The sequence below is a fragment of the Sorex araneus genome, chromosome 3 (assembly GCF_027595985.1).
Source record: "Sorex araneus isolate mSorAra2 chromosome 3, mSorAra2.pri, whole genome shotgun sequence".
In the NCBI taxonomy this organism is placed as follows: Eukaryota; Metazoa; Chordata; class Mammalia; order Eulipotyphla; family Soricidae; genus Sorex; species Sorex araneus.
Window position 1 is genome coordinate 218061895 of NC_073304.1, and position 23467 is coordinate 218085361.

A 23467-nucleotide genomic window follows, 5' to 3' on the forward strand; every position below is an offset into this window, starting at 1 on the left:
GTTATATGCAAAGGTCATTACTTCATCTTTTCTAACAGCTGCATAGTATTCCATTGTGTAGATGTACCAAAGTTTCTTTAACCACTCATCTGTTCTGGGCACTCGGGTTTTTTTCCCAGATTCTGGCTATTGTAAACAGTGCCACACCAAAGTTTTAAAGAGAAGACAAAGCCACCAATAATAACTTGCTAAAGGAAGGTTTATTGAATACAAAGAATTGGCAACATTTTCTGTGAGTAATCAAACACATCACGGTCTTTGTGTGTGCCATCCTTTCAGGTGAATGGGAATATGCTGCCACTGCTTGTGCAGATAGAGATAATATTTTAGTAACAGAAAGACAACAGGACAGACACTTTGAAAGATTTGCTCACTTCCCCCCCCCCCCCCCGGACAGACAGATGATGCCTTCTCAGAGATGATTTGGCATATGCTCTCTTCTGCACCTCAAGTTAATTGCCTTGAGATTTCTCTTCCAGGGAGTGGAGCCTGGTGGTGAGGATTTTGCTGCGCTGGTCTACTTCCTCAAGAACCTTCTTAACCACGATGGCTTTGATGGGATCTAAAAATAAAAATTTAAAAGAAGATATTAAAGACTTAAAAAGGGAAGACTATAAGCACAATACCTAAAATGTGGAAGCAATAATCCACATGCTCTAAATGAAGAAATAAAATAAAGCGTGCCCACGCACGTGCACGTGTGTGTGCTCATTCACACATCCACACACATACACACATAGAGGAATATTATTCAACTTTTAAAAGGATGCACATTCAGACACATGTCACAACAGAGATGAATCTTGAGGACATTATGCTCAGTGAGGTAAGCCAGTCACAAAGGGACAAATATAGTAGGTTTCCACGTATATAACTCACTAGAATAGTCAAATGGTGATTGCCAGGGGATAGGAGGAGGAGAGAGGGATGGAGAATTATCACTAAACAGGCACTTTTAATGATATTTTCAGCTTTAATGATGATAAGAGTTTTAAAGTGGCAATGATGGCTGCAAAACACCATCAATGTACTTCATATCACCAAAATCTGTACTCAAAGGAGTTAAGATGGTAAACTTAATGTTCTGTGTATTTTACTACAATAGAGATGTGAACAAAAAAGATGACAAAATACTTGAATTAAAGGAATAATAGGAACTTTATACAGAATGAACTAGGCAGTAAGCACATATACTTAGATTCACTTCTGATGAATTTTTTTAAAAATTTCCTGGTTAGCTATGGTGACATGCTTGCTTTTAAAAAGCAGCAAGTGTTACTGAAGCTAGCCATCTAGCACATGCTGATAGCTGCTATAAAATTTTATGGTGTCTTTTCTTACAAAATCCTGGGCATATAAAATACAAGCAAGGCATTGGCAATTCCAGAGCACAGCATCAGAGCAGACTTTGACTTGAATTACCTTTAAGCTGACTTCCCATGTTTCCAGATCCATAATCTTTAGACTTGTAACTTCCAGACTTGCAAGCCCTAGGAACACATATTATTGAAAACATAACAAAGAAGAGTCATTTAGAGAGAATCCTTCAGTTCTAGATTCATGAAAGCTGTTCTTTCTGTCACCTGTGGCTGAGAATATTGTTTAGTAGAGGACACAGCTGAAACACAGTGGAGAAGACTGTGTTTCAACATGCAGAAGTTTATTCTTCCGGTACCTTAAATCCCCAGTTTATTACATGTGGCTTTTGTAAGCGATGTGAATTTTTTGGCAGTGGAGTACATAAAGTTTACTACTTAGCGTTCAGCGCAGTAAAGGAACCTCCTACCCAGGTTCACGTGTAAAGTCCGAAGATCTGCGTTCTGCAGCGATTTCAGGAAGCCCCATTGTTCCCATGAATCACCTACCCATCATCTCCACCAATCAGGAGGCAGTAGGTCTCGATTTCCTTTTCCAAGTGCACCTTGAGGTCCAGCAGCTGCTCGTACTCCAGCTTCTGGCCCTCGGTCTCCGTGCGGACCTGGTGCAGCTGCTCCTCCAGGGCCCCGATCTGCGCCTGGATCTGGGCCAGCTGCGTGCAGTAGTTGCCCTCGGTCTCGGTGAGGGAGCACTCCAGAGAGTGTTTCTACCAAGAAGCAAAGAAAGATCCGGTGAGTGCATGGGCAGAGAGAAGCATCAAGGTTGCTTTAAGTCACGATCCCAGTCGTCTCCTTAACTGCCCGTAGTTGTTTGACATCTTCCCCTGAAAAATAGTTACCACGGCTCAAAGAAAGAAGCAAGGCTTTCTTGATATTGGGATGCCAGCGGCTGTGGCCGTGCTCTGGATTAAACCTTATTCTCGCCTTATTTCCCCAACCCAATCGCAGGAAAACGACAGGAATCTTACTCTCAACCCCTAGGGGGTCTCTATCAACCCCAGCCCCCTTATTTAAAAATAGCTATTTCAACTCCCCCTATTGGAAACGTTACCCCAGGAGATGGTGAGAGGCCGTGGCGTGTCCTACCGTGGCCAAGAGGGACTGGAGTTCAATTTCCAGGGTCTGCAGCGTGCGCTTCATCTCCGTCAGCTCGTTGCGGGCCGAGGTGGTGGCGCCCACGTCCTCGGAGATCTGCTGCTGTAGCGACGCGCTCTGCACCAGACCCGCACCCGGGAGCAAGGCTTAGTTAGCATCGCGGACCGCGCTCTGCACCAGACCCGCACCCGGGAGCAAGGCTTAGTTAGCATCGCGGACCGCGCTCTGCACCAGACCCGCACCACCCGGGAGCAAGGCTTAGTTAGCATCGCGGACCGCGCTCTGCACCAGACCCGCACCACCCGGGAGCAAGGCTTAGTTAGCATCGCGAGCATCGCCGAGAGGCGCTCCGGCTTCCCCCCTCTTCCTGGGCCAGACTCACCTTCTCGTTGAACCAGGCCTCGGCGTCCCTGCGGTTCTGCTCCGCCAGGTCCTCGTACTCGGCGCGCATGTTGTTGAGCAGCACCGTGAGGTCCACGCCGGGCGCCGCGTTCATCTCCACGTTCACGTTGCCTCCCGCCGCGCACTGCAGAACTTGCATTTCCTAGAGGCAGAAATGCGGGCACTGAGGGGTTAAGGGGACCTCTGGAGGTGTCTCCGGGAACCTGGAGAGCTTTAGCTTGGCAAGGCTGGTGTGAGAACCACGCCACACTACACTTGAGGTTTTTTTTTTTTTCCCATGCAAGAGACAAAACTCTCAATGACGATAGAACAGCTCTTGAAGTTTTGCTCTTCCAGGTACTTCCTAACGGGCGATCAAACTGCCGCACCTACAACGCCTCGTTGCCTGGTTTGAGTTCTACTGCCCAGAACAAGCCTCAATACTTTTCCAAATGCTCGGTCCCTGTGAGCATCAGCTTTGTTGTCTTTTTCTCTCAGCCCATCACAGTCTGGACCTGGGCTGGGTGGGGGAAAGTTCTAGACCATTGAAGCAATGATAAATAAAGAGCAATAGAGAAATAGAACATTTTCTTGGTCACTGATAAAGAAAGAAGGTGACCCTCTGAAGAATCCCTATCTGCCTATGTTCCATGGGCATGGGATTAAAGAGTGTCATGGGAACTCAAGGGTATTCAGCTTCCGCCTTTCATGGGGCTGGGTGAATTTGGAAAGATTGTGTTCTTTCTATCTTTTTCTGACCAGACAGGGGAAGACCTTCGTGAAGTCTCTATTTTCTCCTCTGAAAACAACACGAGACCCAGCAATACTGCCTAACATCTGAATACTAAATAAAATGCTGGTTGTGACGATGGTGATTCTCATGAGAGAAGTTGGATTCAGGATGATGTTACTGCATCACACGCCCAACAGGCGTGTGCTGTTGGGTGCCATGAGTCTGTTTCCAAAAGGGTAAGGAGCAGACAGCTTTGTTCAGATGGTGTCAATGGAAACAATGGTATTCACCTGTGTTTCCGAATAGAACCCCCTCCTCCCCGCCCTCCAACTACACCCCCAAGTCCTGGGTTGCACCTAAGCTTGGGATGGAGGCTTTTCTCTCTATACAGCTTCCTCCAGGGTTTCTAGCATTCTTTCTTCCCTGGTGTCTCCTTGTCCCTTTCTTCAGAGGATTTAGTGAAAACATCCCCTGTCTAATCAGGAAACAAACAAAAAAGATAAAAAAGGATGCATGTGTATTTTCCTATAAGTGAAATGTTGGAAAAAAATCACTATTTACCAGCTTCTTATTGTATAATTATCATTGACCAGAAACTGTACTTAATCCTCTATAGCCATATAAATTCTGTTCTTTAAATAGTTTTGTTCACGAGCTTCATGACTTGGAAATGCGTGACAATTTTTTTTTTTACAAGCCTCATGACTAATCAAGAAATCTTTTAATCCGGTTGAAAACAGCAAGTTCAAAGTTTCTGAGAAAACAGTAGATTTGAAAGCAGTAGTGACTCAGCTTTAACTCGATTGTCCATTGTGGTCAATTTGGAACTTTACTGTATATTTGGAGGCTCGCATTTTAGTATGGCATTTTGATTTCAGACTCATTGCTTCAATAGCCACACCGATTATGAATATGTATTAAGTTACTTCATGGGAAGTAAATGTTTTAGTGTTTTACATCTGCTGCAGTTTGACAGAAATTTAGATCTTATTTTCTTAAGATGTCTTTCATGTATATTTATTTTATCTATTAGATAAAAATCTTCTAAGTATACCATTTAAACTTGGGCCATAATTATCTAGTCCAATATTGTTCTCATAGCCCTGACTGGTCTGGAAACAGGATTCTTTTTCTTTCCCATGGGAAATTTGATGACAGAGCCAGGGTGAATTTTTGCCGCTTATAAAGTCAACTCAATCCAGGCTCTCTTACTATGGATCTTTGGTACCAGATTCTTAGTTTAAGAAGTCAAGTACACTATCTCGCATTAGATGCTTTGTGTTGGTAGAGGGAGAACAATATGTAAATAGCAGATTTTACCTCCTTATGGTTCTTCTTGAGGTAGCTCATCTCCTCACTGAGGGTTTCATACTGAATCTCCAGGTCAGTCCTGCACAGCGTTATTTCATCCAGAACTCTGCGCAATCCGTTGACATCCGCCTCGACACTCTGGTGAAGGGCCAGCTCATTTTCATACCTTAAAGAGAATGATGAAGGGAGGGAGGGAAAGAGACAGAGATAGATAGATAGATGGATAGAGAAAGAGAGGAGAGAGAGAGAGAGAGAGAGAGAGAGAGAGAGAGAGAGAGAGAGAGAGAGAGAGGAGAGAAGAACGAGGGATAAAGCACTTGCCTTGAATTCCACTGAACCTGGAATCCCCAGCACCACATATACAGTTCCCTAAACACCACCAGGGGTCACTCTTGAGTACAGAGCCAGGAATAGCATCCCAAGCATATCCAATTACTCAAAATCCCATGTCCCGGGAATAAAAAATAAAGGAGTATTCATAATTGTCCAATTGTCACATGGTTGGAGAATAGCCACCAATCACAGATTAAAGTTAGAATAGAATTCTGGAATCTTTATAGTAGAGTAGCAGAATTGATGCCAAAGTACATTTTTTCAAACTTCATTGTATACTAATCATCTTTGATGATTTATTTTGGGTGTCTTTTGACAGAAAAAGTACTAAAGTATCAAAAACTGGTAGAACACATTTCATAATAAAAATATTTTTAAAAAGTCATATCCTATTTATTTTAAGTCCAAGAATCTTACAACTTTTGAGTTGGCCATATCTGATGTGTATGTGTTTGGGGGTGCGGTGGAGCTCAAGAACTAAATTCATAGTTGTGCTTTTTATTAATTATAAGGTATTATTTTCACTCTACAAATTTACTTACTTGAGTCTGAAATCATCAGCGGTCAGCCTGGCATTGTCAATCTGCAGAACCGCATTTGCATTGCTGGTGGTGGCAGCAATGATCTGGAAATGGGAAAATTGACTTTAAAAAGGCCATTTGTCACAAGCAATAGTAATTTAAAAATCATCCTCATTTAAAAAAATTATTTTATTGAATCACTGTGACAAATGTTACAAAGCTTTAAGGTTTAAGTCTCAGTCACATAATGATCAAACTCCCATCCCTTCACCAGTGCCCGTTCCCCCACCAAGAACCCCAATATACCCCCCCTCCCACCCCACCCCCCCGCATCTGAGTGGCCAATGATCTTCACTTTATTCTCTCCATACTTTGTCATCCTCATTTTTAAGGTTAGGAAATGGGAATGACCAAAACTGTTTAGCTAGATTGTGAATTTGGGGGGACATGCAACTGACCTACTGAAGACAAACAAAGTTGTTTAACTATTGTTTAACTAGATCGTGAATTTGGGGGCATGCAATTGACCTACTGAAGCTACTTAATGTTTATTTTCAATGCTCAACAGAAATTCCATTCAAGAAATTACAAGTAGGAATGAAAAATGATTTTAGTATTCAGTAAAAAAAAAAAAGGAAAAGGGCATTTAGAAGTAAAAGTACAAAAAAAAAAAATGAGGGCAAAGTAGAATTTCTTACCTGATTCTTAAGATCATCAATTATTGGGAAGTATCTACTGTAGTCGTGATCAAGCCCACGGCAGGAACCAGGCCCGAATTTCTCATACCAGCCTTTGATCTTCTGCTCCAGGTCAGCATTGGCTTCCTCCAAGGCACGCACGTTATCCAGGTAGGATGCCAGGCGGTCATTGAGGTTCTGCATGGTCACCTTCTCGTTCCCAGAGAGGAGACCCCCCTCGTTGACAGTAAAGCTGGCACAGGAGTTGCTTCCCCCGGCATTTGCCCCCAGAGAGCTGCTTCCAAAAGCGCAGGAGAAGTTACTCCCAATTCCTGGCACGCCGCAAGCATTTCCAGCCCCGAAGCTGGCCCCCCCTGCAGAGAGCCTGAGCGACCCCGCTGTGGTGCGGGGACAGGTTCTCCTGGAACCACTGGAAAGTCGAAGAGACATGGTGTGGGGCAAGCGTGTCACAGAGCTGGGTTTGTGAAAGCCGGAGTTGGAGTGTCTTCTCGTCACAACGGTTTTGTTTGCCTTTTTATAGACAATTGTCAAGTGTGTACTGGATGGAATTCTGCCTACCTAGAGTGAAACATGGCTTGCCGGCCTCAGCAAGTTAAACATAATTGGATTATTTTTTCTAATTAGTAACTAACTTTGCTGGGCTCATTCTGTAGGAGGGCACTTGCCCTCAGGTTGGTGGTTATCTGAGAAATGGGTCTGGGTGGAGCAATTGCAGGTTCCTGATTGCGTTTCTAAATTGGGGGTGAGTCATTTCTCACTTCCATCCTTAGAAGATAAAACCCCTCAGTCCACTTGGCGTCATGGTTTTGGGCCACTGTGCCAAGACAGATCTTGATATTTCCAAGATTTCCACATTTCTTCCTTCTTGGTAGAGAACAGAACTGCTAACGTGGTCTCACCCTCTGAGTCTTGCCTTCCCACCTTCCTGCTGGCCACTGATTTCAGTGGGCAGTTAGCTTCCTTTTTGGCTGACACACACCACGTTTTGTTGACATTTACTTAAGACTGGGGATAGCTGTCCTCTCTTATTCATTTTGGTAATTGGGAACACGCCCCTAATTGCTGGTATGTGTTTGGAAGGGCATTAAGTTATTCCTGACCCTGCACAATTGGAGCAAACCTGGAAGGAAATACTTCATCTGTTTTTATTTCATTGTGGTTTAGCTTAGGTGAAAGTCATCAGAGAAATAACTATTTACTAGATGTGGATTTGCATGTATTTGGTGACTATCCTAAGTACTGCAAAAAATTTGGAAAAATCTGGAAATGAGCATTTGGAGAAAATTTCCATGAATATTTATTATTTGAGGCTGTCACACACATACTTCTTCATTCATTAAAAATTTTATTGATTCACCATCTTGTTAATTCATTTATTGATTTGTATAACAAATATTTATGAACACCACACATACCAGTCACTGTTCTGACTATTTGGGATACAGAACGGCTGGAGCACAGCAGGTAGGGAGTTTGCCTTGCACACAGTTGATCCAGGTTTTATTTTCAGCATCCCATATGGTCCCCAAAGCACTGGCAGGAATAATTCCTGAGTGCATGAGCCAGGAATAACCCCTGTGCATCGCTAGGTGTGACCCAACAAAAGCCAAAAAAAAAAAAGGAAATGGGATACAGAGATGGAGTGTACAAATTCCCTTGTCATGGGGCTTATTGTTAGTGGGCCATCCATAGAACAAGCACAGTACGCCAGATAAGGAGTCTTTGGCTTGCAATTTTGTGTAAGACATTATATTCTCTCTCACTTTCACTTTTTCTCTTTGTTTCCCTATTGTCCCTAAATTATCCAGTTCAAAAACTGGGGCTGGAGTAATAGCACAGCAGGTAGGGCATTTGCCTTGCATGCGGTCGACCAGGGTTCGATTCCCAGCATCCCATATGGTCCCCTGAGCACCACCAGGAGTAATTCCTGAGTGTATAAGCCAGAAGTGACCCCTGTGCATCGCTGGGTGTGACCCCAAAATAAAATAAGATAAAATAAAAACGACTACATGGGAGTGTGGCAATGTGAATCCTTGTCATCTTCTCAAATTGTTAAGTGCGATCCCCCCAGCACTGTGATGATTGATCTCTGTGAATCTCTATATTTCATATCGATCGTATGTAGCATGCAACTCCTGGTGCATCACAACAAATGTGTGTGAGCACCACAACCATGTGTGACCCCTTGACTGTGTAACAATGAAACAATAATAAAGGAAAGGGGAAAACAACCCAAATACCCTACGTCTTTAAATGAACCTAAGTAAAGTAGTAAATCAGGATGAGAAAGACATCACCCCTGTGTGAACGGATTCAGTGTCTGTGAGTGTAGGTGAGGTGCTTACTCTAGGCAAAGGGCCGTTAATGGAATCCCAATCAGTGGGATTTATCTGCTAAATAACTATACTAAAGACAGCGAGATCCAGGCTTCTTCCTATCAGGAAAAGGAATTACAGATACTAGAGAAAATTAGACCAGATTGAATCTTGTGTTGGATTAGTGACATCAAATTGTGGTGTTATATTTATATAATGCAAGTTTATACATGTGCATACACACATGTATATATAGTGTAAATTTAGAAGTATAGCTATAATTACATGGCCATGCTTATAGTATATACATTTACCTGTTCCATCTCTATCTCTATATAAATATATTTATACATGCGCAACGATCTATTGAAATTATTATTTTATTTTTGGGCCACACCCAACAATGCTTAGGGCTTACTCCTGACTTGTGCTCAGGGACCACTCCTGGTAGGAATTGGGGATGATATGTAGTGTTGGGGATCAAACTTGGGTTGGCTGTGTCCAAGGCAAGTGCCCTATACATTGTACACATAATTAAAAAAATCCCTTAGCTCTCTCTACTGTGAATTTCCGAGAACAACAGTAGCTGAACAGCAATGACCATAACCTGAACTCAGCTCTTGATTTCTGAAAATCATTCCCCACTAAGGATCCAAATTCTGTAGAGACATGGTCAATTCAAGGGCCAATGAAGGAAAAGCACAAGGTAGGATAGGAATGCTCTTATTGTGATAAGAAATAAGGAAATACTTGAGGAATGTGGGATACATCAGGAGAACATGGAAACAATTTGAAGACACTCAGACAAGCCAAGTATGAGATAATTTGAGCACCAAAAGAATAATGATGGTAATGGATTATAATCTACTAAATGGGACTTTAATGACTCTCTAATGATATCAGTAAATAAAAAGGAAGATGGATGAAGAATGGAATGTTTATGTACTGTCAAAATAGCTTTATACAGGATGCTTAGGAAAAAGAATTGGACTTTTGATGGTGAACTTAATGTAGTGTGTGAAGATGTTGGTTTATCATGATGTACACTGAAACTTATAAGGATATATTAGAAAGAAATATTTGGTCTTTATCTCCACGTCTGGAGATAAATCCTTGAATCCTTGGAATTTCCTAAGTTACAAGAGTAATAGAGGAGAAAGAATTATCTTTTGCTATTTATAACTTTCAACCATTCTGAGTCTTAACCTTTCAATAAGAACTGAGGTTATTTTAAGGAGGTGAGTGTTGGAAAATCCCTCTGTAAAGGAGAGCCAACCAAGAGACTAGAAGTCGATTTTCAATTCAAACTCAATCTCTGGGAAGGTGAGAAAATCTGGGGTTTAATTAATCAACTATGGTCAATTATTTAATCAAATGTGTATATGTAATGAAACCTCCACCGAATCCTAAAGTTCAGGGTTCAGAGAGCTTCCAGGTTGGTGGATCATTAGGAGGAACTAGAAGGATGATACACTGGAAGTGGTCACGGAGGCGCTGTTTCTTTTTACATATCTTGCTCTATGCATCATTTCCATCTGGCTATTCCCGAGTTGCCTACTTTTATAATAAATCAGTTAATAATCTAGTGAATACAAATAAATAGAGAGTAGAAGAAGAATTTTACAGTCTTGGAGCATCTTGGCAGACACCATCTTATCAAATTATCAAAGTTAATAGCACCCCCAAGGAAAAAAAAATGGAATTTTATGCCACCCGATAGGTTCAATGAGATCATAGTTTCATTTCTAGGATAACCATATCAAAGATGTAGAACCCATATGTAATCATAGGAGAACATCAGGGAAACTGAAGTAGGTATGTTTGAAGCTGGAGCGATAGCACAGCAGGTAGCACATTTGCCTTGCACACAGCCGACCAAATTTTGATTCCCAGCATCCCATATGGTCCCCTGAGCACCACCAGGAGTAATTCCTGAGTGCAGAGTCAGGAGTAATCCCTGTGCATTCCTGGGTGTGACCCAAAAAGCAAAAATAAATAAATAAATAAATAAATAAAAAGTAGACATGTTGACTGTGTAACTAGACTGTACACATGAAAATGGTCACATTTGGACATAGGAGATAGCTCAGAGACCAGGGGGATATGCTTTACATGAGGCAGCATCTGAGTTCAAATGCTGACACCCTATGGCCCCCTAGCATCCTGGGTGTGGCCCTGGAGGCCTTTGAGTACTGCTGAGTGTGGCTTGGGGTGTGGCCCTAATGGTCCCTGGCATCTCAAGGCTCAGCAGCTCCAGATCCAAAGCCCCTATCTGGCATGATTGGATGAGAATTTTTGGGAATTGAATGCACCCTTAGGGTGCCTGAGTACTGTTTGGGGAACTCTTTAAACCCTCAAATGGTCAGTTTCAAGAAAAATTGCTTCATATAGGAGAGGATACAAAGATATGATAACTAAGAGAATGTAGAGATTCTGAACTGGATTTTGTGGGTTAGATAATAATAATATTGAGGTAATTATTGGAGCCTGAATAGATTCTGAAGACTAGATGGTATTTGCAACTCTTAAGTAGATACACTTATGTAGAAAAGTTTTTAAAAAAAATTTCTAGGAGATATTCAAGTATTCCTGGGCTAGAGTATCGTTCAGGTAGTTTACCCTTTTCTAAGTCTGAAATTATTTCAAAAAGAATAAAAAAATTTCAGCACATTTTAAAGCTCTGCCAGCTTCATTTTTAAGCTCTTACAAGTTTTCAACAGTAATGAACAACTTCCAATATGCTATATTATTTATGTATTATCTTTATTATTTATGTCTGCTAGAGAGCTAACAGCTTTCTAAAAGCTAGAAGGCTTTATTTCCTTTTATTCTTCCTTCCTGAAAACTTATTTTTGTTTCTTGCTCTATGTTAAAACTGTATACCTGGTACAACAGGATAATACAAAGCTATTTGCTGATAAATTATACCTTTTATTGGATATTAAAAATAGTCTTTTCTTCCTTTGCTATTTTGTAATTTAACCATGCTTTGTTGATTCATGAATATCTCTTAATCTTGCTTTTAGTTTCATCACAATCTGCTCAACATACATTTTATTTTATCAAAATGCATTAGACTTAAAAAATTATGAACTGGTGTTTTTAATCAGTTCTGAAGGAATTTCAGCTCTTATTTTTAAAAAATACTGCTTTATTCAGGCTCTCTCTCCCTTTCTCTCTCCCTTTCTCTCTCTCTCTCTCTCTCTCTCTCTCTCTCTCTCTCTCTCTCTCTTATTCTTTTGAAACCCCAAAAGGAGGTTCCTGTTTTCTATTCAAACTCATTGCTAGGGAGTGGATCCAGAGCCTGACACTTACTAAGTTTCTGGTCCTCGGATGGTGGGTACAGACAAAACTACGATAAGAAATTAAAAGACAAACTTACAATTGAAGTGAGTGTTAATTCTGTTATGAAGAAATATTACTCCCCATAAAGGTATGCAAAAGAATCATCTTACTAGCATGTAGTTGGTTTTTCTCCTCCGGAAATGGTACCATCATCTCAAAGACAGTGTCTGCTTGTGATGAGGACAGGTCTGTAGCCTGAGCTGACTTCGTGGGAGGGACCCCACACATTGGGCCCAAGAATAGCTCAAGTATGGTCTGTCACAATGATCGCTTTGATAGTAGACTCATTATGTAAGCATCAAAGCAGTGAGAAGAGAGGCTCCATAAGATGAATCGCTTTGACCATATCATTGTGGAGGTATCTCTGGGAGTGGGGGATGTTCTCTAGGGGGAATAAAATGAGTCACAAAGAACCAGATGCCTTGTGTTCACTCTTAGAAGCATGCAATTTTCATAACTTATTAATTTTCATCACATATTAAAATTTTAATGGGAATTATGCAAAAATATAATTAAGAATTTTGTATACTATGAGCCTAAAGCAATACTGCATATAGAAAATATGTGCATTATCCTTATATTTCTGACTAGAGGAGACTTCTGTCTTCAGGCATTGCTGAAGAATTGAGTTCTCTACAAAATTACACATTTGATGACTCAATTTTCTGTAGACTCAATGGGATGACAGCGATACAGTGATACAGTGATACAGTTTCTGACTCCACACACTTCAAGCCTTTAATTTCTTACATGAATTACATATTTCTGGTGCCATGTGTGGTACCATCTGTTTGTATCATAATGTAGCTTGTTGCTGTCTACCTTTCTGCTCTGACGCTGAAGGCTGAGTCAGACAGAAGTCTTGGGATTCTGAGAAGTCTCCCATTGAAAGGATAAGAACTTGCTAAAAGAATAACCCACTATGTTCAACTCAACTTCCTCGTGACTTGTTTTGACTTACGTGGCTCTCTATGCATAGACCTGTCTGAGATCAGTTCATGTCTGTTAATATGCCTGTTTTAGAACATCTTTTATTTTTTGGTTTTGTAACTCTACCTGGTGGTGATCAAGCCTTAGTCCTGGTCCTGGTTCTGTGCTCAGGGATCATTCCTGGTGGGCTCATGGACCGTATGTGGTGGGGTATTACATATAGTGGGATTGAACCTGGGTTGGTAGTGCTCAAGGCAAACACCAGTCCTCTGTACTATCTCTCTGAACCAAGGTTTAGATCATCTTTATCCACTTTTAAGATAGTACATTTGAAAATAATGGATAAAAAGTGGTGTGGTCAGGCTACCTTAGTAGTGTTCCCAAATTACTTGTGGATATTTCAGTGTCACCTGACATGAGGGAAAGTGTGATGAACTGAAGTTTGAGTGGAACGGAATAGCTGACTTAATAAATTATGGCATACTTGGTTTTGTACATTTTACAAAGATGGCTGTATGAACATAATTCTATGCTAAGGAGGGGCCCTGAAATTTAAGCTTCATTAACACCATGGTACATTTACCTCTGTCAATAATCCTGCCTTTGGTTTGTCTATTAGCTTGTTCCCCCATTAAACCTGGTTCTTCTAAGTCTCATATCTCTCCTGTATTCTGTAAGGTCAAGGTCTTTGACACATATTTTGTCATTGTTGTTGTTGTTGAGGCCTCTTACACCATTTTGAAGCGGATGAATTTTCTCCATCTACTATTTTTTTCTTGCAAAAAAATCACTTTTTAAATCTACTTCCTTTCTCATTCTCTCTATATGTGTGGTTTTGTAGCTTTTGGCTTCCTTAAAATAAAGTTTGGTGGGGATAGGGAGGAAGGAGAAAAAGTTTCAATACACTGCTATTTTTGGAAAGAAGATGGGTGTTCTCTGTACTGTGATTGAATAGAGCATTGAACTGATCACATTGAATAATGTGACTCCTATATCAGTACCAGGGCTTAGGGCAAATGTAAAAGACATTAGTCAGAGATAAAAAATGGCCTTCCAGATGTCCTCAGACAGGACAAATAGCATGACACTATATTTTGTCTTTTTTGTACTGTTTTTCTGTTATCCTTGTACGACTAAAATTATAAATCCTGTCAGACTCTTTAGCCCATATTTTATACAAACTCCAGTGATCTATATTCTTACTGACTCCGAGTTTAAAGGGAAATAATTTCTCAGCCTGCTCTATAAAATTTTTATTTCCAAGGACTGAAGGTGAGATGTATAGGATATGTTTTGTCTACTCAAGGTGTGTCTGAATGAGGGATACAATGTTTGGTAGTTAATAATTAAGGAGGCCCAATCAAAGTTTCAGAGATTTGTAGACTTTTAGTAATAATTTTTTACCTTATATTTTGGAAAATGCTGACTTTCTGGGAATGAGAATGAGCAATTAAACTTGTTATTTTTCATTTCAATGATTAGGATTGTTTAGTTTTTTTTTTCTTGGCTTTTTTTTGGGGGGGCGCATACCTGACAATGCTCAGGGGTTATGCCTGGTTCTGCACTGAGGAATTACTCCTGGTGGTGCTCAGGGGACCATATAGGGATAGATCCTGCAGCCCCAACTGAGTATGATTGTTAACTAAAAATAAGTATGTTGGGGGCTGGAAAGATAGAACAAGTAAGGAGCACGATTTGCACCTGGTCAACCTGGGTGTGGTCCTCAGCATCACATATGGTCTCCTGAGCTCTGGCAGGAGTGATTCCTAAATATAGAGCCAGGAGTAACCCCTGAGCATCGTCAGGTGTATCACAAACAAACAAACAAACAAAGTATGTTAAATCATAGTTTATGCAAGTATTGAACATAATATTTCCCCCCACATTTTGGGCTACATATGGCTATGCTCAGGACTTACCCCTGATTCTGTGCTCAGGGGACACTCCTGACCATGCTCAGGGGACCATCTAGGGGGATTGAACCTGGCTAGATGGCTGTGTGCAAGGCAAATGCCCTTCCTGTTACACTATCTGCATAATGAAAATAGGAGCGTCTAGATATTTCAGTTGGGACATAAAAATGGTCATAAAAATGGGTCATAAAAATGAAAGTTAGATGTTCTTGGAAAGATTTAGAACTCTGCTGAGTATAAGGAGCGAATACTGGTGGGGGCCAGAGGAAGAAGGTGATTGATTCAAGTGGTGATTCAAATGGCAGATTAACCAAGTGTTCTGAGTGAACTGAGATTCTGGCTCTTATATTCCAATTTCTGGAAGACAGGCTCTGGATAATCAGAATAGTCAGAATGAAACACAATGAAGCAAAATTAGGGGAACTGTAACCTAAGGGAGAGGTGCATCTGGTAACCAGGACTTAATCAATGTAGTGACAGAGGAGGTTGGTGTTGGAGAGAAGTGGGATATATGACAAATGACCACGTCTTCACAGGAAACAAAAGCCTTACTCCTTTTGTCTTTGCTGATCATGCACCAACCTCTTTGTGGTCCCCTCTTGGTTGCAACAGGATCTTATACTAATTTTCTCTTGATTCCTGGATGGAGAATTACTGGATTGAAGGCTACGACCTACCACACATCAGTGTCTAATTCTGGAAGGATTAATCAAATAGAATAGAATATATGTAGCTTCATCTGTAAAATCAAAATAGTAGAGCCCCTACCTCATAAACCTTCATGAAGATTAAATTGGTTAATTCATGTAAAGTGAGACGAAGCATAATAGATGTCAGAGAGTATCATCATGATCCTGCTTTGGCAAGCATTTATAACTTAGCTCAATTAGACTCCTCTTTAGTCTAAAGCTTCGTTTCTATCCAACTCCACCCACTATTTCCAAAATAATTTGGTAAAGTAGAATCTTGTGTGCAGGAGGAGATGAGCAAGCTGGAGACCCACCCCAGATTACAGTAGTGCTGTTCTAAATTTGTTTTGTTTCTTCCCTGGTAGAAACATGCATAAACAAAAAAAGGGAAAAAGCATAGACCTAGATCATTCAACAAACTAATATTAGCTAACCACCCATGCAGGGTGGTTATTGTGAAGGTGAACAGATCCTAATAATCGATGGATGGGGCGAATTCTCTATACCTACAGAAGCTCAAACCCAGAAATATGCCATTTGCATAGTTAATGAGGGACATACTTAGGACCAAAGGATCAGTGTTCTTTCCGAAGTAGCCCTTTATAAGCTAAAGTACACTTGACTGTGAAATAGTGCTTGATATTAAAAGCTGATTCCTAGCATGCTCACACTGACATCAACTGTGGAAAGTCACAGGCAGCACATTTTTCAAAAGTAGGTTACAAAGAAAAGACTTTAATGAAATGGCAAAAGAGTTCCCCTCATACAAACAAAAGCTAGAGACAAAGCTTATGGTTTCCCACTCCATGTAAAGAACAAGAGAAGAGGAAGAGGAGCAAAAGGAAATTCATTCTTTAGAACAGAAATGAATGATTTCCTGGATTATTTATCAAATAACCTTCTCCCAAACTGCTCACGATGGTGCTTTAGATGGTACTCGCTGTTCCATTGTAATGTTGCTTATTTTAGAGGATTTTTCTTCAATAGAGTGGACCCTCAGTGAAAGGACATTGCCACGTTGATCTAGTTCCTCAACCACTGTTTTGACAACAATTTCTTCCTTTGAGTCTAAAACAAAATAAAAATTTAGTACTCATTTTTAACAGTTCAAAAGGTACTTGGTCATTATGGGTGTGCTTTTAAAAATGGGGTTGCAAGTTTGCAGTAAGCTAAAACATAATATTATGTTCGAAGTTCATGCTTAGTTCATACTTTCCTATCATCACTATTTAAAAAAATGAGTGTTTGAAAGCGTGAATAAAACAACTAAACAACTTCATAACTTGTTCATAAGAATATAACATGCAAATATTCAGAACTATTATAAAGAACTTTCCCCCCTTTATTCACTGGAACTAAACCTAGAGACAAGTATATTTGGCTTATTAATAAGTGGCATATTTAATCTATCATTACAATTTAAGAGTTACACCAAGTAAAAAAAATCTATACCTTTGACTTTGCTTTCAGAATTCACAGGCCCACATGCTTTTGCTTTGTAACCTACTGTTTTGCAGTTACTGTAAAGAGAAAAGAAAATTATTGCATTTTTCATTGAATAAGGAGCTTACAAATACTGTGAATTGGTAATAAAGATTTGGAGTTCTAGCTGCAATAAAATTTGTACTCGTTTTCTGTATAAAAGGCACTGGAAAGCTTTTCATGAAGTCATATAGTTTAGTGGATAAACTAGGTGTTTCTAATCAGAAATTTCCTTGAGATATTATCTCTTTCATTTAGCAATTTGGGGATGTCAGGTTCTCATTTTGACTTTCCAATCACCTGACTGATAAGCATGTTTGGGTTGTTTATAGCTTACAGTGGATACATGTTATTACAAACAGTACTGGCACAGGTAGTTCACAGTGTCAGAATCGCATTGTAGCATTACACTGTAGCCCTGTCATCCCGTTGCTCATCGATTTGCTCAAGCGGACACCAGTAATGTCTCCATTGTAAGACTTGTTGTTACTGTTTTTGGCATATTGAATACACCACGGGTAGCTTGCCAGGCTCTGCAATGCAGGTGGGATACTCTAGGTAGCTTGCCAGGCTCTCCGAAAGGGACTGAGGAATCAAACACCCTATCCGCTGTGCTATTGCTCCATCCCAGAATCACATTGTATGCTTGCAAAAAGTTATCTATGGCATGGCATGAAAGGTATTGTAGGAGGACTGAATATGGATTATGCAGTTTGAAGGAGAGAGCAATCTGGTGGGTTCTAGTGAGAACTGGTGGTAGAAGACGGATGCTGGATGCTGGCCTTGGAGAATGCGTAAAATTCTACTGGTGGCAAGCCTTTAGTAATCACTGGTGACTGAGAACCATTTGTGAGCAAGCCACTGGCCACTTGCATAAGCCACAGGTCATGTGCACTTTACAAACACAGGGAGGCACTATGGTGAAGAGCGGTTAAGGGGATGACTTTGGGGATATTGCAATTTAGCTAGTAAGGGAACCCCAATAATGAGTTCAGAGAGGTTAAGATGCTCCGATCCACCCATGAGGGGAACTGCAGCTGGGACTGCAATTCAAGCGCTATTGCTCTTGGCAAGCAAGCTATGGTGACTTCTCCAATTAGGTCCTCCTGTATCTCCATTGCTCATCTTCCAAATGAAAATGTAATAACCCACTTAACACTGGGTGCATGTGGGTTAGGTAGTGATGCAATAATAAAATAGGGAATGTTGTTATAAGAAATGTGCTTACACAAAATCATAGAAAGCAATCCCCCTAGATCAGAATTCAGGAATTGTACATTATTTTTTGTATTGAAATGCTCTATTAGCATAGCAGCAAAGACTGCTATATTTAGAGACTTGATTTTGCTGCTTATTTTCATTTCACGGAGTCTATACACAGGCCTGGTTTTGAGTGTAGGAAATCTGAGGTTACTGTGTTGGTCTCTATGCATCCTGCCCAAACGTGATTAATAGATTAATTTCTCATATGTTAATATTTACCTTTCTTCACCATCCATTAATTTGCAATAGGTTTCTATTTCTTTTTCTAAAAGTATTTTGATATCAAGGAGTCGTTCATATTCCATCTTCTGCCCTTCAGTTTCAGTTCGGATCTGTTGCAGCTGCTCCTGTAAGCCTCGGATCTGATCCTGGATTTTCTGGAGCTGGAGACAGTAGTTTCCTTCGGTCTCGGCCAAGGAGCTTTCATAAGAATGTTTCTGAAAGAACAAAGTACGTAGAAAGGATAAATGAAATATTTAGATTTTTTTTGTGTGGGGGGGAATCCATACCTAGGGTTCTCAGGGCTTCCTCCTGTCTCTGCTCTCAGGGATCATGCCTGGCTAACTCGGGAAACCATACGGGGTGTCACGGATGGAGCTTGGGTTGGCTGTGTACAAGGCAAGTGTCCTACCCGCTGTACTATCACTCTGGCTCCCCATATTCAGATTTTAAACAGTTTTCAAGGTAGAAAGAAAAATCTTTGTATGAGGACAATCTTTTCAATGAACAATCTTCATGAACATGGTTTTGAAAAACATTCTGTTCTCTATGAAGAAAAGGATTTGGGGAAAAAAGGATTAAAATGTATTAGGGATTGATTTGGTAAGTCAGAAGTGATGTAAATTTATGAACAAGTTTTGGATTATTTAACTCATATACATTTAATCCAAGGGACATCAAAAGACCGAGTGGCCTTTTGACGTTGGTGGCCGCCCACCAACGAGATGGTCAGACTTCTTCATCAAAACTCTGAATGAACAATTTGAGGCTCTTCCTGTTCCTGGAGCAAGCAGATATCATTGGACTACACTAGCACGAGACAGGGACAAATGGAGATGTTACTGGTGACTGCTCAAGCAAATCGAGGATCAACAGGATGACAAGTGATACATTTAATATATTTGATATTATTGAGGTGCAAATACTTGCGTATGCATTTAATTATAGTACGTATATCCTTACACCCACACACATACACTAAAATCAGTGGTGATTCCTACAAACCATGGCCATCACAGACTGGAATTCGATTTCCAAGGTTTGCAGATTGCGTTTCAGTTCTGTCAGTTCATTCCTGGCTGCGGTGGCTGCTCCCTCGTCCACTGAGATCTGCTGTTGCAGTGAAGCACTCTGGAGTTTAATGGTCAAAAGCGTTAGTGAGAGGCTCGGTGGTCTACTGAGCCAGTACGTGGCATCTGAAGGGCTCCAGACATACCTTCTCATCAAACCAGGCTTCAGCATCCCGGCGGTTCTGCTCAGCTAAGAGCTCGTACTCTGCGCGCATGTTGTTCAACAAAACAGTTAGGTCCACTCCCGGGGCGGCGTTCATCTCCACATTCACGGTCCCCCCTGCTGCACTCTGCAGAACCTTCATTTCCTGGGAAGGGAACCAGGATTCACACTCAAGGGCGCAAGTTCTGACCCAGTTCCCACTTCTCTAGGAAATGAATAGTTGCCGTCAGCAAAGGCCCAATGAAACCTGGCTACAGAGCTTCTTACCTCCTCGTGGTTGGTTTTGAGGGATGTTAGCTCCTCGTTGAGGGTTTCACACTGTATCTCCAGGTCGGTTGTACAGTGGGTTAGCTCCTCTAACAGTCTGTGAAGACTGTTGATGTCAGTCTCCACGCTCTGGTGCAGGGCGAGCTCATTTTCATACCTGAAAGGTGATGAAAGTGCTGGAGAATCGCCCCTCACAGAGAAAAGTGTCACTTTTCCAGAAGTTAAAAGTGGGCTGTTCCATTCACATCCCGGGGGTCTCTTGCCACAGCAGAATGATGCAGCCCTTTGGAATACTTTTTCTGTCCTATATTATTTTTTACAGTTAACTTAAAAATTTTTGCCATCAGGGGGCTGGAGTGATAGCATAGCGGGTAGGGTGTTTGCCTTGCACGCGGCTGACCCGGGTTCAAATCCCAGCATCCCATATGGTCCCCTGAGCACCGCCAGGAGAAATTCCTGAGTTCAGAGCCAGAAGTAACCCCTGTGCATCGCCAGGTGTGACCCAAAAAGCAAAAAAAAAAAATTGCCATCCAATGTGCTTAATGGCTGAATAAAAATATTGTTTAAATTTTATGATTTTTTTGATTGGGGGAACCAAACCTTGGGGTGCTCAGGGTTTACTCCTGGCAGGACTTTGGAGACCACGTGCGATGCCAAAGATCCAACCTAGAGCAGCTTCGAAAATACCTCATTCCAGGTATTATTTCTTCAGCTCAATTTTATGATCTTTTTACAAGGGTATACTTAACTTTGCCAGTGGACACATCTGACTATGAAAACATAGATTTTAAAGCAAAAGGTGTGTTCTGCTTTGCTTGTTTGTTCCGATGGTAGCGTATTTACCTTTATGATCAATAATTATTTTACTTTCACCTACTTCAGCTTGAAGTCCTCAGCCGTCAGTCTGGCATTGTCATTCTGTAGAACAATGCTGGCATTGCAATTGGTCAGAGAAATAATCTAAACAGGGTAGATTGCATACAAGTGTTTAGTACTGGAAGTTCAGGTTTAAGGGTCCTTCTCATTCTCCTCCCCCTCTGCCTCACTTAAAAAAAATACAGTAAAGAAATCTGGATTGTCTTTAGATAATGGATCCAGAGCTTAAGAGTCAAGTGTAAGATTTGGCCATCATAGATAATCTTATTATTCTTGCTCAGAAAGTACGAGCTAATAACATGATCTAATAATCATTTAAGTGATTGTAGGTATTTGGAACTTCCCCCTTATTATTTAAATTTGTCTGCGGTGCTAAAGATTGAACCCAGGGCTTCAGACAACTGCCTTCATTGATTCTAGATATTTTTTGTGGGGGGGAGGGGACAGTCCAGGGGCCACTTACAAGATACTTGCCGATGGGCACATCTATGCCGTGTTGATCAGCTTGGGTGGTGCTGGGAGAACTACCAGCGTCACCTCTGTGTTGCTTCGGGGAGGCCATGCAGTGCCAGGGTGCCAATGGGGAGGCTGGGAGGCTCATACATACACTCTACCCCCTTGCACTATCTCCCCACTAGCCCCTAAACTTCCAAATGATTGTTGCCAGGCACTGCTCTAAGCAGCGAGAATAGAATGAACAAAATTTACAGCACCCACATTTGTTAAGCACATTTTAATTTTATCTTTTTTTTTTTTTAAAGATTATCCATGGCATGAAGGCAATATTTCGTACCTGCTTTTTAAGATCTTCAATGATGGGGAAATAACGACTATAGTCACGATCAAGTCCTCGGAGAGATTCAGGCCCATATTTCTCGTACCAACCCTTGATTTTCTGCTCCAGGTCGCCGTTGGCTTCTTCGAGTGCTTGCACATGGTCCAGGTAGGAGGCCAGACGGTCATTGAGGTTCTGCATGGTCACCTTCTCATTCCCAGTGAAGACACCGTGCTCATTTCCAAGAAGACCCTTATAGAGGCCACCGCCCAGCCCTCCACCACCATTCCCGAAAGCACCCCCGGAAGAGACGCTGCCAAGGCTACAGGCAAAGCTGCTTCCTGCTCCTGTCCCCGTGCAGGCACTCCCTGCCCCAAAGGCCGTTGTCCCACTGGACAGCCGGCCGGGGCTTGCTCGCAAGCAGACCCGCCGGGATCCTCCAGAAAGCCGGAAAGACATGGCACAGGCAACCCTTTCTCAGAACGGAGCAAAGCCGAGACTCACCGCCCGCGGAAGCTACCGCCTGCGCCTTTAAATAGGATGCAGCAGGTCATTCCAGTGTTAACGAGGTCTAGATGTAATAAAATATTACTGGCACCCTAATTGTTATTTTCTATAATTGAGTGATTTTTCATATTGTCGACCAGTCTGTAGTTGGAAAGCTGCCCCAAGGACATCTTTATATAGGGAAAAAGGTGCTAGTTGGAGCGACACCAAATCAGAGTTCCAAAGGTCACAGTTAAACAGGAGTAAAGGTACATCTGCTTGACTTTTGGAATCTCTGGAATAGATTCTAGACACCCCCCTTCCTCCCACCTTTTTATAACAAGAAGTCGTTATTCAAATGAGAAGTGACTGCAAACGCATATAGATTAATATGCTCCACAAGCATTTTCAGGAATTTTTTTTTTTAATCCTTATAACATGTGTTAGGTAGATTTTTTTTCCCTATTGAAACTAGGTACTCTTAATATACCAGCATTTTTTTGGTAGTACGATTTTTGGTAGTACGATTTATTCATTAAAAAGCAAAACAAAACAGGAAAGCTAGACTAGTTGAAACTCTGCAGGACAATTTTTGCTAAAAGTAAGAAATTTGAAGCATGGGTAGAATTACTGGCTTAGTTCTGGAGCAGAATGTCTTTTCAGCTAATATCTGAGTCTTCAAGTTGTTCATTTCCCTACTTTAAAAATACCTTAGTGAATTTTGGTCTTAAATGTATGGCCTTCAAGCCTTACGAATTAGGTTTTGGATACAAGCTTCATATTGATGAATGGGGAGTAAAATGTCTGCAGGAGAAGGGTGCTTTCATCACTTCTTAGAAAACCAGTGATTATGACACTCTAACAAGCAGACTCCTTGTCCTAGGTAAGCACTCCTCATTCTCTGGCCCTGATAACCACAGGAAGTTATACGGTCTGATCGTGCCTATTTCCCTGTTGGGCAAAAGGCAATAATAACATTGGATAGTCTCAAATGAATGTTGAGCAGTTTCAATAATTAATGACTATAAAGTAGTCTGAAGGGTACAAACGTTTTGTAAATGATAATTATTTAAATTATTATAATAAAGTGGAAGTGCCACACGGGGTCAGGTTTATATCACTTATAATGGTACAAATTGATTGGTTAGCTCATTATAGGTTGGGATAGTTTTGAAACAAAGTTTTTTTTTTTTTCCTGTTGTCTATTGCGTACTGCATAAACACAT

The 23467-nt window shown here is 41.1% G+C and overlaps 2 protein-coding genes across 2 annotated transcripts; both read right to left on the reverse strand.

Moving 5' to 3' along the window:
* Positions 1-437: 437 nt before the first annotated feature.
* KRT25 (keratin 25) lies at positions 438-6877 on the reverse strand. Its single transcript, XM_055132537.1, has 8 exons — positions 6449-6877; positions 5772-5854; positions 4906-5062; positions 2854-3015; positions 2463-2588; positions 1866-2083; positions 1423-1490; positions 438-562 (listed from the first exon to the last, which is right to left on the reverse strand). The coding sequence occupies exons 1-8, from the start codon at positions 6875-6877 to the stop codon at positions 453-455; spliced, it is 1353 nt and encodes a 450-aa protein (XP_054988512.1). The 3' UTR covers positions 438-452.
* A 9676-nt stretch (positions 6878-16553) lies between these two features.
* On the reverse strand, positions 16554-22214 carry LOC101546636 (keratin, type I cytoskeletal 26). The gene is made up of 8 exons (XM_055132239.1): positions 21774-22214; positions 20982-21064; positions 20105-20261; positions 19821-19982; positions 19610-19735; positions 18605-18822; positions 17093-17160; positions 16554-16708 (listed from the first exon to the last, which is right to left on the reverse strand). The coding sequence occupies exons 1-8, from the start codon at positions 22212-22214 to the stop codon at positions 16554-16556; spliced, it is 1410 nt and encodes a 469-aa protein (XP_054988214.1).
* Between the last annotated feature and the right edge of the window lie 1253 nt (positions 22215-23467).

Coding starts and splice junctions, on each gene's coding strand:
- LOC101546636 (XM_055132239.1), bottom strand. CDS start 22,214: ATGTCTTTCCGGCTTTCTGGAGGATCCCGGCGGGTCTGCTTGCGAGCA. Junction 18,823..19,609: donor TCCAGTCTGTGATGGCCATG/GTTTGTAGGAAT, acceptor TTGTTCTTTCAG/AAACATTCTTATGAAAGCTC. Junction 16,709..17,092: donor TTCTGAAAGCAAAGTCAAAG/GTATAGATTTTT, acceptor ATTTTGTTTTAG/ACTCAAAGGAAGAAATTGTT.
- KRT25 (XM_055132537.1), bottom strand. CDS start 6,877: ATGTCTCTTCGACTTTCCAGTGGTTCCAGGAGAACCTGTCCCCGCACC. Junction 5,855..6,448: donor TTGATGATCTTAAGAATCAG/GTAAGAAATTCT, acceptor TCCCATTTCCAG/ATCATTGCTGCCACCACCAG. Junction 2,084..2,462: donor TCCAGTCCCTCTTGGCCACG/GTAGGACACGCC, acceptor GCTTCTTGGTAG/AAACACTCTCTGGAGTGCTC.